Source organism: Pseudoliparis swirei, chromosome 3, assembly GCF_029220125.1.
Source record: "Pseudoliparis swirei isolate HS2019 ecotype Mariana Trench chromosome 3, NWPU_hadal_v1, whole genome shotgun sequence".
NCBI lineage: Eukaryota > Metazoa > Chordata > Actinopteri > Perciformes > Liparidae > Pseudoliparis > Pseudoliparis swirei.
Window position 1 is genome coordinate 6,604,322 of NC_079390.1, and position 13,805 is coordinate 6,618,126.

General features: G+C 41.3%; 2 protein-coding genes across 3 annotated transcripts in view; one reads left to right on the forward strand and one right to left on the reverse strand.

Annotated features, from left to right (window-relative positions):
• Positions 1–331: 331 nt before the first annotated feature.
• smyd4 (SET and MYND domain containing 4) lies at positions 332–9,090 on the reverse strand. Its single transcript, XM_056409746.1, has 10 exons — positions 8,900–9,090; positions 8,512–8,656; positions 8,159–8,248; positions 5,953–6,979; positions 4,780–5,025; positions 3,644–3,852; positions 2,593–2,740; positions 2,372–2,488; positions 1,179–1,302; positions 332–1,030 (listed from the first exon to the last, which is right to left on the reverse strand). The coding sequence occupies exons 1-10, from the start codon at positions 9,034–9,036 to the stop codon at positions 907–909; spliced, it is 2,367 nt and encodes a 788-aa protein (XP_056265721.1). The 5' UTR covers positions 9,037–9,090; the 3' UTR covers positions 332–906.
• Positions 9,091–9,367: 277 nt separating this feature from the next.
• Positions 9,368–13,805, forward strand: part of LOC130190356 (replication protein A 70 kDa DNA-binding subunit-like) — a 38,146-nt gene continuing 33,708 nt past the window's right edge. The window contains exons 1-6 of one of the 2 annotated variants that reach the window (XM_056409724.1): positions 9,368–9,457; positions 10,011–10,061; positions 10,390–10,468; positions 10,640–10,748; positions 10,833–10,924; positions 11,015–11,113. In XM_056409724.1, coding sequence (XP_056265699.1) covers positions 9,425–9,457; positions 10,011–10,061; positions 10,390–10,468; positions 10,640–10,748; positions 10,833–10,924; positions 11,015–11,113 — 463 coding nt within the window. In that variant the 5' untranslated portion in view covers positions 9,368–9,424. Of the gene's footprint in view, positions 9,458–10,010; positions 10,062–10,389; positions 10,469–10,639; positions 10,749–10,832; positions 10,925–11,014; positions 11,114–13,805 lie in introns of those variants that run through there. The other variant, XM_056409734.1, reaches the window with a different exon arrangement.

Sequence of the window (13,805 nt, forward strand, 5' to 3'; positions counted from 1 at the left end):
CCAGAATAGTCGAAAAACTTGTAAACTTTGTCTCTACAATATTTAGCGGGAGCCTACACTTTTTTTGTTCATAGTACAGGCCTCCTCAGCTGCATCTCCCCCGAGTATCCTCTCTTCTTGAGCTCGACTTTCTACCACATCTGTCAAATGGGCTGCCCTCCAGATGTCTAACTGGCAGCGGCTTCAGGAGGTCCAGCTGCGATGGAGACGTTATCATCTCAGCAGGAGCTTTCACTCACATCGTTACATCCACCAGCTACAGAGAAGGTTACTAATTGATTGAGAGGGGGAAAAAAAAGAAAAAAAATCATGAAGACTTAAAAGACAAAGATAATAGTAATAAAGAATTTAATGTTGAAGGTGTAAAAGGTCAGACACACATTTTACATTACGGTCACCGAAGCATGAAATTGAATTTGTCAGCGGATAACTGCTGCCACCTAAAGGTCAGAGGACTGCCCATGTGTGACAGTGTATTTGCAGATTTTATAGATTGATTTAGTTGCTTCGGTGTAAACCAGGACATGATCTTTGACTGGCTTCAAACTAAATGCCCACAATCACAAATGTCATCAAATGACATCAAGGTAGCAGGACGTGCGTGGTGTATAAGTTGCCTCACACTGTGAGACTACCACTGAAGCGTGACATTGAAATTATAGATGGATACATTCAGACACCAAGAGGTCAGAGAGCCACCGTCATGTATACCCGTGCTCAGTCGGTGACTTGCACGTCACTTCTGAAACAGTATAGTTTAATGCTGACTGAATTAGTATATCATTACAACAATACGTGTATATACACACACACACATTTTGCTTATAAACAGTAACATAATCAGTGGCCACAATCAGAAGCATTTGCATAATTGCATCCCTTGGAGTTGAACATGCATATGCAACACTACCCCTGGAGACAGTCCTCCATAGCTTGCAGCTCCCGTAATTCGTGACAGCGAGGGCCACCGTGAAGGCGGAGGAGTTGTCTGACTTTGGGGATGACGGAGAGGGCGGGGCCTCTGGCGCCACTGTGAGAAGGAGAGGAGAGGAACACAGACCTGTTATTTCTTCAAATAATGCCAGTCAACATAATACAATATAGTAGGACAGTTCCACTGCGCATGGGACACTTTTAAAGAGCATGCCCTGAACATCTCCCCTGTACAACTGCCTCACCCATTGAAGTGTAGCTGAGCTAATTTGAAGAGTTGTAGACCCAATTCAATGCTGTCTTCTCCATACTGGGAGATAATAGCTACGGCACTTCTCTCCAGATGGGAGGCTGCGTTACTCCAGTCACCTGCAGCAACAGCAGAAAAGAAGAAAAGAAGCATTAAAGGAACTGCAGAACCCCGAACTGCTTGCAACTCTGGTCATGATCTAGTGGCGCTAAAAGATCATAATGATTTATTTAGGGAGGGTGTATAATTGAATTAGTGGTTTCTTGGCTTTGGCTACATATGGGATCTAAAATCAAAACATTGAGCATCTAGAATGGGCACTCGTTAGAGCGCATACCTTCGCATATCACAAGATTGGGCATTGAATTATGAACATGTTGGCATTAGTTGCATGCCAATAGGATAAAAATTGACCGTGCTATGGTAAAAAGAAGATGTTGTCATGACCTTGACCTTTGACCCGATCGATCCCAAAATCTAATCAAATGGTCCCCGGATAATAACCAATCATCCCACCAAATTTCATGCGATTCGGTTTAATACTTTTTTAGTTATGCGAGTAACAAGCATACAAATAAATAAACAAATAAATAAATACACGGCGATCAAAACATAACCTTCCGCATTTTCAATGCGAAGGTAATTAAGGCAATCATCACGGCCCTTTGTTTAGCAGCTTCTAGTACTACGCTTCTATGAAAGTCCGCCAAGTACTAAGTTTAGGGAAAAGTGTCACGGGTTATTCATTTAGGACCTAAAAATAAGCAGCCACATTTTTGACAGCGCCAACCATGTTTACATTTTACAATGCATGCTGAAAGTCACTCACTCTTAATGATGTGCACATTTGTATGAAACGGTTAGTCTGTTGATCCTGAACCCTTTAGAGTTTAGAAGGTTTCTCGACTGTATGGTAGAGCGTTTGAGTCGTGAGAACTTAAATTAGACGCACATCTAAAATCCACATTGAGCTATCTGTAGCACTCCATTGAAGTATTTCAAGCCTAATATAATCCCCAGAGTGCACTTGGTTTTTAGAGCCAGACCTTTACAAGTCTCAAACCTTCCAGGAAGTTACCGTTAACATGCTCAACCAATTGGTAGAGATGCCCATTAATGGTGAAAGGTCGCCTTAACCACACAAAACATTAGGGGTGCATCACAAAACTCATGCATCATCATTCCCACCCGTTGTAGCATATGCTCTGGCTGTTGCATCGGCCAGCTCGCCCTGTACCGGGTGCGTCTCTGCCAGGATCAGTCCAGACTGACTCTGGGTCAGTTTCAACAGCCTCAGAGCCTCATCTGAGGAGAGAAGTCCAGCATGCAGATGTTACAAAAGACCGTCAGAATAAATAATAATGATACATCACTGAATCTGCATTTAGATTTAGTTTTTCCACACCCACCTGGTCTCTCTCTTTCCATGAGGTCCACAGCCTTCTCCAGGCCGACCCGGATCTCCTGCAGCCTTTGGCTCACTTCCGATAAAGACACACGATGAGCGCAGGATGCCTGCGAACATACGAACCCCTTTCCTTCGTCCCCGCTGCTTTTCTGACGATCATACAAAAATCAAAATGGAACAAAAAGTACGATTGATCTGGAAGGAGGAGTTCATCAATCAATCATGTGGGATTATAAGAATAATTTATATTGGAACTAGAATGGGCACTCGGTAGAGCGCATACCTTCGCATATCACAAGATTGGGCGTTGAATTATGAACATTTTGGCATTAGTTGCATGCCAATTGGATATAAATTGACCGCTCTATGGTAAAAATAAGATTTTGACCTTTTCATGACCTTGACCTTTGACCCGATCGGTCCCAAAAACTAATCAAATGGTCCCCGGATAATAACCAATCATCCCACCAAATTGCATGCGATTCGGTTTAATACTTTTTTACTTATGCGAATAACACGCATACAAATAAATAAATAAATAAACTAGAATGGGCACTCGGTAGAGCACATACCTTCGCATATCACAAGATTGGGCATTGAATTATGAACATGTTGGCATTAGTTGCATGCCAATTGGATACAAATTGACCGTGCTATGGTAAAAATAAGTTTTTGACCTTTCCATGACCTTGACCCGATTGATCCCAAAATCTAATCAAATGGCCCCCGGATAATAAGCAATCATCCCACCAAATTTCATGCGATTCAAGAAGATTTTTACCTTTTCATGACCTTGACCTTTGACCCGATCGATCCCAATGTTCTAATCAAATGGTCCCCGGATAATAACCAATCATCCCACCAAATTTCATGCGATTCGGTTTAAAACTTTTTGTGTTATGCGAATAACACGCATACAAATAAATAAATAAATAAATGGCGATCAAAACATAACCTTCCGCATTTTCAATGCGAAGGTAATAAATAAATAAATACACGGCGATCAAAACATAACCCTCCGCATTTTCAATGCGAAGGTAATGAAAGCTTACTTTGAGAGATCCTTTGCACTTGCCACACAGGAGTCCGGAATGGGGTCTGCCGCCAACACCGGACCACTGCTGCCTGCCCTCTGAACCTTCCTCCTCCTCATCCTCCTCCTCCTGCTCCACGGTGCAGGCCTCACACTGACACAGGAAATAGTACTGTTCCTGCAGGAGGCGCCGGCGTTCTTGGGTTGCCATTCGATTGCTGTGAGGTCCTGAGGGAGGATTGCGCCACAAGTCACAAGTCACAGAAGAGAAGTAACATACCAACACCGCTCGAAGCAATGGCACACTCATTTCCATGGAGAGTGGCGTCTAGGAGTGCTGCATCAGGGCTGGCTGACAGACAAAATGGAATAGACCGCATTTTAAACCAAATCCCGGAACCCATCAGCCATCGGTCTCAGAGCGGGTGAGCCGGGGGTTACAGTGTAGCCCGTGGATGTCAAAGACTTCATTTTCTGAGCCCTGCTGGTTGTTTTCTATTCAATTGGCAACTTCAGATGCGAGACTGGAGTTGAGAGAAAAAGTGTACAATCAGATTGTTTCCTTCGTAGTTTAATAGTTTAAAAGCTATTTTCACCAACAAATAATAACTAGAACGGGCACTCGGTAGAGCGCATACCTTCGCATATCACAAGATTGGGCATTGAATTATGAACAGTTTGGCATTAATTGCATGCCAATTGGATAGAAATTGACCGCGTCTATGGTAAAAAGAAGATGTTGACCTTTTCATGACCTTGACCTTTGACCCGATCGATCCCAAAATCTAATCAAATGGTCCCCGGATAATAACCAATCATCCCACCAAATTTCATGCGATTCGGTTTAATACTTTTTTAGTTATGCGAATAACACGCATATAAATAAATAAATAAATAAATACACAGCGATCAAAACATAACCTTCCGCATTTTCAATGCGAAGGTAATAATCATCATCAGACGATAACCTGTGGGTTCTGCGGTTGAATTTCGCCCAATGCGTTTCGTCTCCTTTACTTTCCACATGGACTGTTAACCTGCTGGAGGGCGATTGGTCAATACTACAAGGACTAGAAACAGCAACCAGACATATACGAGCACCCTAACAACCCTCTTTGCACTCATAGGACTTGGTCAACTTAAACACGTTCTTACCATAGCAGTGCAGGATCTCTTGTCCAGGAGTGAGGCCTTTAGATGCTCTGATAGTCACAGTGACTCCGCGGGCTGGGCTTCCGTCCTCAGTCCCACTCTCACTGCAGTCTGCAGACAGATTGGTTCCAGTGCTGAACACCAGACTGGTGTTGGGACTGCAGGAGTGATTCAGAAGACTGAGAGTTGGGAATATTGCTGTCGCAATGCGGATTTCCCTGCTGGACTGCACCGGTGAGTTTGCTGCTCCTGTAAGATACAAGAAGCAGAAACGAAAACGTTTTGTGCAACTCGGGAACATTTCAAGCCGAAGATTCAATTATGGGAAAAGCTGGAATTCTTCAATAGACCTTTTCATTGGCATTGTGTTGCTAGGGCAACAGCTCTGGTTCCTGATTGCTCCCTGTCAGCTACTGCCTTAAACATGGCAACTGGAAATACAAAAAGGCACCTATTCATAACTTTTATGTTGCCACATTGCAAAAGGACCATTTAACAGTTGTAAACGTAAACACTTCATACATGTCCCAGTTGATTTCTTTTTGCAGTGGATGTGAAAGACAGGAAGTGAAGGTGGACGCAAGCTGTTGCAGAGAAATGCAATTTGGTTGAAACTGTCTGTCGGGGATTTTACCATTAGAACTGAATCAATGACTCGAAAGGTAATCTACAACAGTTAATTGACATTTGTCAGCAAAATGACCCAAATTCACTTCTTTTTCTTAAATGTTTAAATTGTTCCAAGTCTTCTTTGATAAACTAAAACTGGATCCGTCTCAACTTTGATCATCGAACATCGAGCCGATACCGACTCAAAATGCTGAATTGGTATCGGTGACAATGGGCTCAATCTATTAATTTAGTTATACATGTATACATTAGATTTCTTAAATGCCTAAACAATTTGTCGTTTCATTAAAAAGTTTTACTATTAATGTTACATCTGCTTGTGCACAATCTATTGTTTGATTAATAATAATTTAATACATATATATTATATATTTTTATTATTCTATGTATTAATTTTTTACATTTTGATTTACAAAGCGTATTGGGATCAGTCAGATCGGTGCATCTCTGTAACAAACATATGTATGAGACATACTGCAGTTATGATTCATCATCGGGACAAACCTCAATTTGAAGCAAGGTAATAACACTTGTGAAATTAGTAACCTGTATCTTGCAGCGTGATGATTGCCTGGGCGTTACACCTCAGCTGCAGGATGTGCCTCAGAACTGCACTTCCCAGCAGCCACAGGTCCGAGCGCCAATCTGAGACGCCTTCCTCCTCATCTGGTGATTGGCTGTCCGCCCGTAAGAGTTTACTATGGTCCCAAGAGGCAGGTGGGGGTCCTGCTTCGCTGAGCATTAGGAAGAGTGTTGCTATGGTAACTGCGCACTGGAAACGCACATCAGGGCTATGAAGATTCAGGTGGTGGCGCAAGTGAAACACGCTCGGGTAAGAGTCACCGTAGTATGAAGTGCAAGGATCGGTTCCATTTGAGTGACGCGGAGAGGAATCACTGGACTGTCCCTTCAGACCGCTTGGCTCCGACTCTGTGTGCTCGTCTCTGATTGGTTCCCTGGCCATTTGGACGTTTTTTAACCCCGCCTTTAGAGTTACCCTCAGGGCGAGCTGTGACATCACACCCATCATCTTCAGATCTGCTCCCAGTGGACACTCCCAGCGGTGGTGTTCCTCCCAGGCGTGTCGCCGGCAGGAAGTTGAACAGTACCGGCTGTAGCTACACCCCTCACACGGCACGGGGCACAGCGTTTCAGTCAAACACCTGTGACAGCGCCTGTGCTCCACTCCAAACAACACTCTCTCTGTGTCCTGCCTCCCTCCCTTCCCTTTCACTTCCTCCATCCCTGGTATGAGGACACAGCTGTACGGCCTGTCATGAAGGATGACCTCCCCAGCTGCTATCGTCTCTGCAGCCACAAGGTGCCGACCTTTCTCTGAGCTCAAGCCAACGGAAGCGTGAGGACGAATCCCAAATGTGAGAAGTCCAGCAGATGCTCTTGGTGCTCTGTCTGGAGCTTTGTGATCCTTTGAGGCAGGATGGTGATGACCCTCTTCTGCCGTTTGACCTACAGAGAGGTGCTTGAGGCATTGTGTGCGACGGTCCTCTAGTTTGTGTAAAAGATGAGAGGGGTAGTCGTTCTTTAGAGCGTTGGCAATGTCATCAAGGGACTCCTGAAAGAGAAAAACAGGATGGAGTGTGAGTCACAAAAAAAATCTAAGATTGTGATTAAAAACAAAGATCACTTACAATTCAATAACTTATTAAAATCAACATTTTAGGTTTCAGATGGATCAAAACCTCAACCAGAGATGCTAAAGCAATTTCAGTAGGACTAAGGAGTCGTCATTACAGAAGTATTTCAACTTCAGAAGGCCACTGAATAGATAATTATCCAGAAACATTCCAGAAACTTTTATGTGCTGTTAATACTTATGTGGGGCTAAATGACTCAATGGATGAAAACTGAAATTTGTCCAACTTGCTTTATTAGAGACAAAGAAATTAATTAGCGAAACAAAGTTGAGTCAATTAGCCAATCATGAGCAAAAAAAGGTTTAATTTTAAACAAGGTCTTATAATAGAAGATGGTTTCAGAAGAACCTGGACATCTATGATAATATCGTAATGATATTTCAAGGGTTCCTGGAAAAAACAGATGCAGTGAAAAAAGGCTAAATTATGGTGAAACATACTGCATGTCCTGGAGGTGAGGAGCTGCTTCCTGACCACAGACGAACTGGGGTCAAACTAAATGTTTGTCCTCCAATCATATATTACCAGGATGGCCAACTGAAGAATGCTCTTAAATATCAACAATTATACATGTGAAAGGGACAAGTTCAAAGAAAACAGTTTCCCCTGAAATCCTGTGACATTATTATCAAATCACGTATTCATGTACTCTTGCAAAACATCCAGTTGAAATTGATCACACAACTGTGAGACAATCTGTTTCAGTCAACAAATAAGAAGCAGGTTTTCATCACACCGCAAGTATAACACCATCTCATTGTGAAGTTGTTGAAGATGGTGCCATCTCCCTCCTCTCTACCTACTTCTGTTTCATGGATTGTGGAAGTCTGGATCGTGGTCCATGCTTACAACGAATTATTCATACATTGTCATATTCACTGAATGTGTTGTAACTCTGTAATGCTTCATTCTGTGCATTGCTTCTGCCCATCTAGGGAGAGGGATCCTCCTCGGTTTTTTGGGGAGTTTTTCTTGATCCGATGTGAGGTCCTGGGACAGGGATGTCGTATGTGTATATATTCTAAAGGCCTCCGAGGCAAATTCGTAATTTGTGATATTGGGGTATATAAAATAGACTGAATTAAATTGAATTTCACCTGGCAGTGCTGCAGATGGTAGAGCGCAGCAGAGCGGTTGGCATAGCACAGAGACAGCTGCTCCGATCCTTGAAGAGCGAAACATATGCCCTGTCATGACAGCAGACAGAGAAGATGGTTTGTTAATGCACTACTTGAAACTTTTATGCATACTGCTAAATATACAACAAATATTGTTACACTAATGTACTCAAACTATAAACAATATATATGTATTTCTGATCGTCAACCAGTTTACGTTGATGTTTACATTATAGCCATAATATGATGGGATAGTGGCCTTTCTCATGATTTAATGAGTCATTCTAGTTTATATTTCCCTGTGGAGCAATAACATAATATGTTCACTTCACCTGTGAATAGTGCAGAGCGGCTGCAGTGTAGTCTCTGGTCTTGAAGCTGGAGTTGCCCCTCTCCCTGCATTTAGCTGCTCGCTCTGCATCCTTCTGTACAGAGTATCCTGAGGAGATCGACTTCACAAAGTCCAGATCATCTTGGCTATGAAACAGAAATGGAGACACATTACAGATAAACTGTCTCTATGATCCACAACTAAAGTAACGCTTCAACATCTTCTCCAGCAGCAGGAAAGTACGAGTTTACTTTTAATTATTTATTCCAAGTTCTGCAAAACCAATGTTCACAAAGACCATGACTTTAAATGAGATAATAGACTATTTTGATCAGATGTAAACTCATTTGCAACAAACTAGAAACGTAAGCTAACGTGTAGCTACTCACGTTGTCAGAGTTAGGGCACATTTGAAAAGCTCATCTATTTCAAGCTGGGATGTTAAGGTTTCCTTCAGCTCGGGGTCGAGTCCGATCCATTTCTGCGCAACGTGCTCTTGCCACTGAACGCACGGAAGATCCATCATAAACTACATGAAAACCACAGAAGTACCATAGGACAGTTCAGGGCTTGTTCCGACTCCCTCGCACGTCTGCGGACCACGCGGAGCCCAACTGTCAAGACCGCGGGGTTTCAAAGGGATGTTTATCACCAAAATATTGAGTGTTTTGTTCAAAATAAAATGTATTTTAAGCTCCGTCGACAATTTTACATGAAGAAGCTGACCATCATGTCTGCCGCGCTTATTTAATCTTTTACTTTGAAGGCATACATGAGCCATATCCGGTGTTGAAGTCGTTCCACAAATATCGTTTGTTTCGCTCCTCTCGCGATAAGTCCCCTACCTTTAACTTGATTACGCAAACAAATAAAGCTAAAGTCTGCTTGCTTGGAGTACTACTTTACCGGAGGACATGAGTGTGACACTCACAGGGGGAGCCGTTAAAGTAAGCATAACAATATATACAACTGAATATAAACGTTGCTTTTTATCTGATCTTAATATTCCGGCTTCTAGTATATCTCAATGTAGCTCTGCTAACTGCAGCTGTTCGCAATGCCAGCTAACGAGATAGCTCACGCCTGAACCCACACGAACGTCAGCGTTCATCCACCAGATTACATTTCTAAATTAATGGGGTGAAATAAATGCAGGTCATTTCATGTATTTAAATATAGACGGATAACAATGCATTCGTTTTGTTTGTTATAATAACTTCTTAGTTATCCTTTGGGAATTTCCTCCCACGCATGCAACTTAAGGGTCCAGAGAGATGATTAAAAACTACAACACCAGGGCGATCTGAGCAAGTCCCGTTCTGTTTGTCCACTGCTGCTTAACTTCACCTGCTTAGGGTGGTACACACACATTAACGCGAGCACGTCATGAATCTCCAATTAATGTTAGACTGTAACTTTGCATTAGTAGCATGGTAATGTGATGGGACAGGATGGGGCCAGGTGGTGGATACTAACACGTCCATGTGTGTTATTGTCCAGGCTCTGTACAACGCCTCACAAGATGACTTAAAACCAGTGCTGCAGTTGCTGGTAAGTAAAACAACTCTACATGACCATCCAATCCAATTGGCGAAGTAAACCAATTGTCAATCAATATCCAAAAATAATCAATTAAGTATTGGCTTCATCTATGAACCTCCTAATGCACCCATACATCTCCTGTATCCATTGTTTGCATTCTGTTTCAATGTTTATCTGTGCTGTCAAACATAAAAAGAGTTGATTACATGAAGTTTATTTGTATTGTTTATGGCACTGTGCTTATTGTTATCTAGACAGGGCACAGGGCAGTATAATTAATGAATGACGTGTCCTGAGTGTTATACTTAAAACATCCTCCCTGCTGTCTGTTTGTCAGGACACCCGTCTGTGTAGCAATGCTTCTAGTCCACCCAGGTTCCGGCTCAAGATGAGCGATGGTCAACACTTTGTGTCTTGTGAGTATTGACAGAAAAATGTGTTTAAATCCAACATGGGTAATATCATAATTTACAAAGGGCAAAAGTAGTGCGAAGCAATTTTGCACCTCAGAAGATAATACAGTACCAATGATGGATACATTTCTTTTAGCTGTGCATGAATACATTTGTATGTGTTTGTGTATGTAGGCTTCGTGTTGGCCGCACAATTAAATAATCTGATAGAAGAGAATCTCCTGGTCCCTAATTGTGTGTGTATGGTGAAGAAGACCGTCAACAACACGTTGACAGATGGCAGGTATGTGTTTTTATTTCTATGTCTTTACTTGCTGTATTTTTGTTGCGTGTAATTCCCTTTGACATTATTGTAACCTTCTTCCAGGCATGTGGTGATTGTGGTGGACATGGAGATATTGCAAACGGCCGAGGAAATTGGAGGGAAGATTGGAAATCCAACTCTGTATAATCCAACTGGTATTATTCTTTTATACTGCACATGCATGAAGTTAGTAACACTAATCAACAGCTTCTGAAGGTCTCTTGTGGTGTTTGTCCAACTTGCAGGTATGACGTCATCTCCACAGAAGTCTGCCTCAGGTTCTTCTGTCTCAGCATCCCCTCCATCTGCTGCAGTACCCGGACCCTCCAAGAAGAACAACAGCAGTGAGTTTCACATCAAATCTTTTGTATGTGATTTCATGTATAATGATCTTGTCATCTCAGTCATTTTTCATAAATGCAGCCAGGACACATCCAATAGAATCTCCGATATGTTCTTTCTTGCTGGTCTTTGTTTTTTCAGTCACTTATATGGCAGATGTAGCTTTTCGTGTTGTTGACTTCTCATGCAACTTAACCCTCCTGATGCCTTCGGGTCAATTTGACCCGATTCAATGTTTAATGTCGGTGTTCTTTCGGTAGTCAACAAACAAACATAAAGTACCTCACACTTAAACTTGGAAAACAATATTAATTCTAATAATTTTCTGGATGTTTTAATTGCTGGGGTCAAATTGACCCCACGGGTAAAATATGTCAGTAAATATAAAGGTAACAGGAGGGTTAAAACATTGAATCGGGTCAAATTGACCCGAAGGCAACAGGAGGGTTAAGACAAATTTGATTTAGCGTTGAGCTGTATCATATTTTGCAGTGATGTGGTTTATTCTAGTTTCCCCTACTGGAGCACAAGGAGCAGTAAGTCGTGTTTTTATGAATCTTTTCATCAGCAAACAAATTGGATGAATGGAATATATTCTAGATATAGCAAGAATATGCAACAGCAGAACCATTGCTCTCCATGTACAAGTGAGTAGCATGAGGCAGATGCAGGCTCAATACAATGCTGATAAACACCGATTGGTAAAGATATCAGTCTTTTAGGTGTAAAACAAATCTATCGTAGTTTATTGTTTAAGCCAGTAGTATAAATTGACTTTTAATAGTGGAACCGAACAGTTTTCCCAAGCAACTGAATGCAAGGCAGAGATGTCCGAATAAATCATTTTTAAACGCAGCAAAAACAATCCACCGAGAAGCCCTCAAGCTCTCTGTTCATGATGTTACATGTCATATTGATTCAAAGTACACATTTGCTCTGCAGATTACAGCAATTACATTCCTAACTCATATAAACAAGTTCTAATGTCTTCATTGAGCAAAGCTGGATGCACTGAGCATGAGGACTTTGGTCAAGCTGAATACATCTATGTTGACTCGAAGTCGCAGAATTTATTCTTTATTCTAAAGTGATGCAGAAGGAAGTCTTGCCGTGTATTGCTTAGAGAGGACCTTACCATATTATTTATTAATAATTCAAGAAAAGTTGTTAGGATTTTCAAATTCAACATCATTTGGAATTTAAAAAAATTAACTTCATGGTTAGATGATGAATTATTGTATTTTTTTGGTGAACAACCCTCTGCTTCTCAGAGTTCATTCTTTTCTCAATCAGTCAGTCAGCTTTATTTTGAATTTCTCGACATACACCAAACATACAGAGGACTTGAAACAATGTTTCTCTTTTCCCCAATGGCATATCGGATAATAAAGTGCCAATGGATTAAAAACAAAAATTGTAAAAGAAAATATAGAGACGACATTTACAAGATACGTTTCAGAACTTTTTAGGAGCTAATATTTATAAGCGTTGCCATTTTTTTATTTGAGAGAATATGAATAGTTTGACAAACTCTTATCTAACCAGTAGATGGAGCCATGTACTCTGAGAGAAGTGTGCTGATAATTGATTTTCAATCTTGTTTTTTTCCTCTACTGTTCTGCAGCTATACCTTTGGACCAACAGAGTGTTTGTTGTTTAGTTTTCGATCTCATTTATATACCACACATTAACCAGCCCTATGGACTCGAAAGTATATCCTGGTTTTCATACCTTTTGAAATTCAGAGTTTTTCTTTGTTCATAAGGAGGTCATCTGAGTGACTTTAGAACTAGATGGCCAAATGAATGAAAGAACGCAGTTCCTTCAGCTCAAGTGCTCTATTTTATTATGACATTGTGCGCTATCATCATATTTTCTGCTTTGTCATCAGAGCAAGAAACTATCTTGACCACTGCGGCTGGTGGAGTCCATAACTCGCACCTTTCACTGTTTTGCCACAAACCATTTTTCAACTAAATAGCACCTCCACATAATGGTTGGACTTCTGCCAAAATGGCTGGTGCCATGTATCATGCCAAAAGTATCCTGTGTTTTATTGGATCTTCTTTTAATAGCTTAGCCTTTGTTTAACTCGTGTTTTATACCACCAAACGCTCTCAACGTCAACATTGATTGTGTTATGTGACAGAAACATAGAAACATACCCATTAATCCTCCTCAGTGGAGGACATCCATGTGCATCCAGCATGTGTGTGGACAATGAGTGCTTATTTATATATATATATATTTATAAATATGCTTATTTATATATATATATATATATATATTAGTGTGTTATGACTGTTGGAGCTTGTGTGGGCCGATGGCTCCTCCAGTTCATGGCTCCATGGATAGTGTGTTGTGGACTGAATCCCTTCGTAGTGATGAATAGATAGAGGGACACAGACTCACACACACACGCTTAGCATTCAATAGTTCAACAGACTGGTTTATGCTATTTGAATGGTTTTAACCTGCTGCTCTGTTTAATTGTCTGTTGATGACGTGGTCCTGCGTTCCTCTTTTTAATAGCCAGAAATGAGCGTCACCCTTAACATGTCAAAGTATTTTCCCTTACTGAATGTTTTTGATTGCTTTTCAGTGTTTTTGTCAATTGCTTTTCCAGTAAATCGATACATCCATGTGCATTTACAAGATTGCTAAGTGCCACACATGAAGTGTTTCCATTGAGCT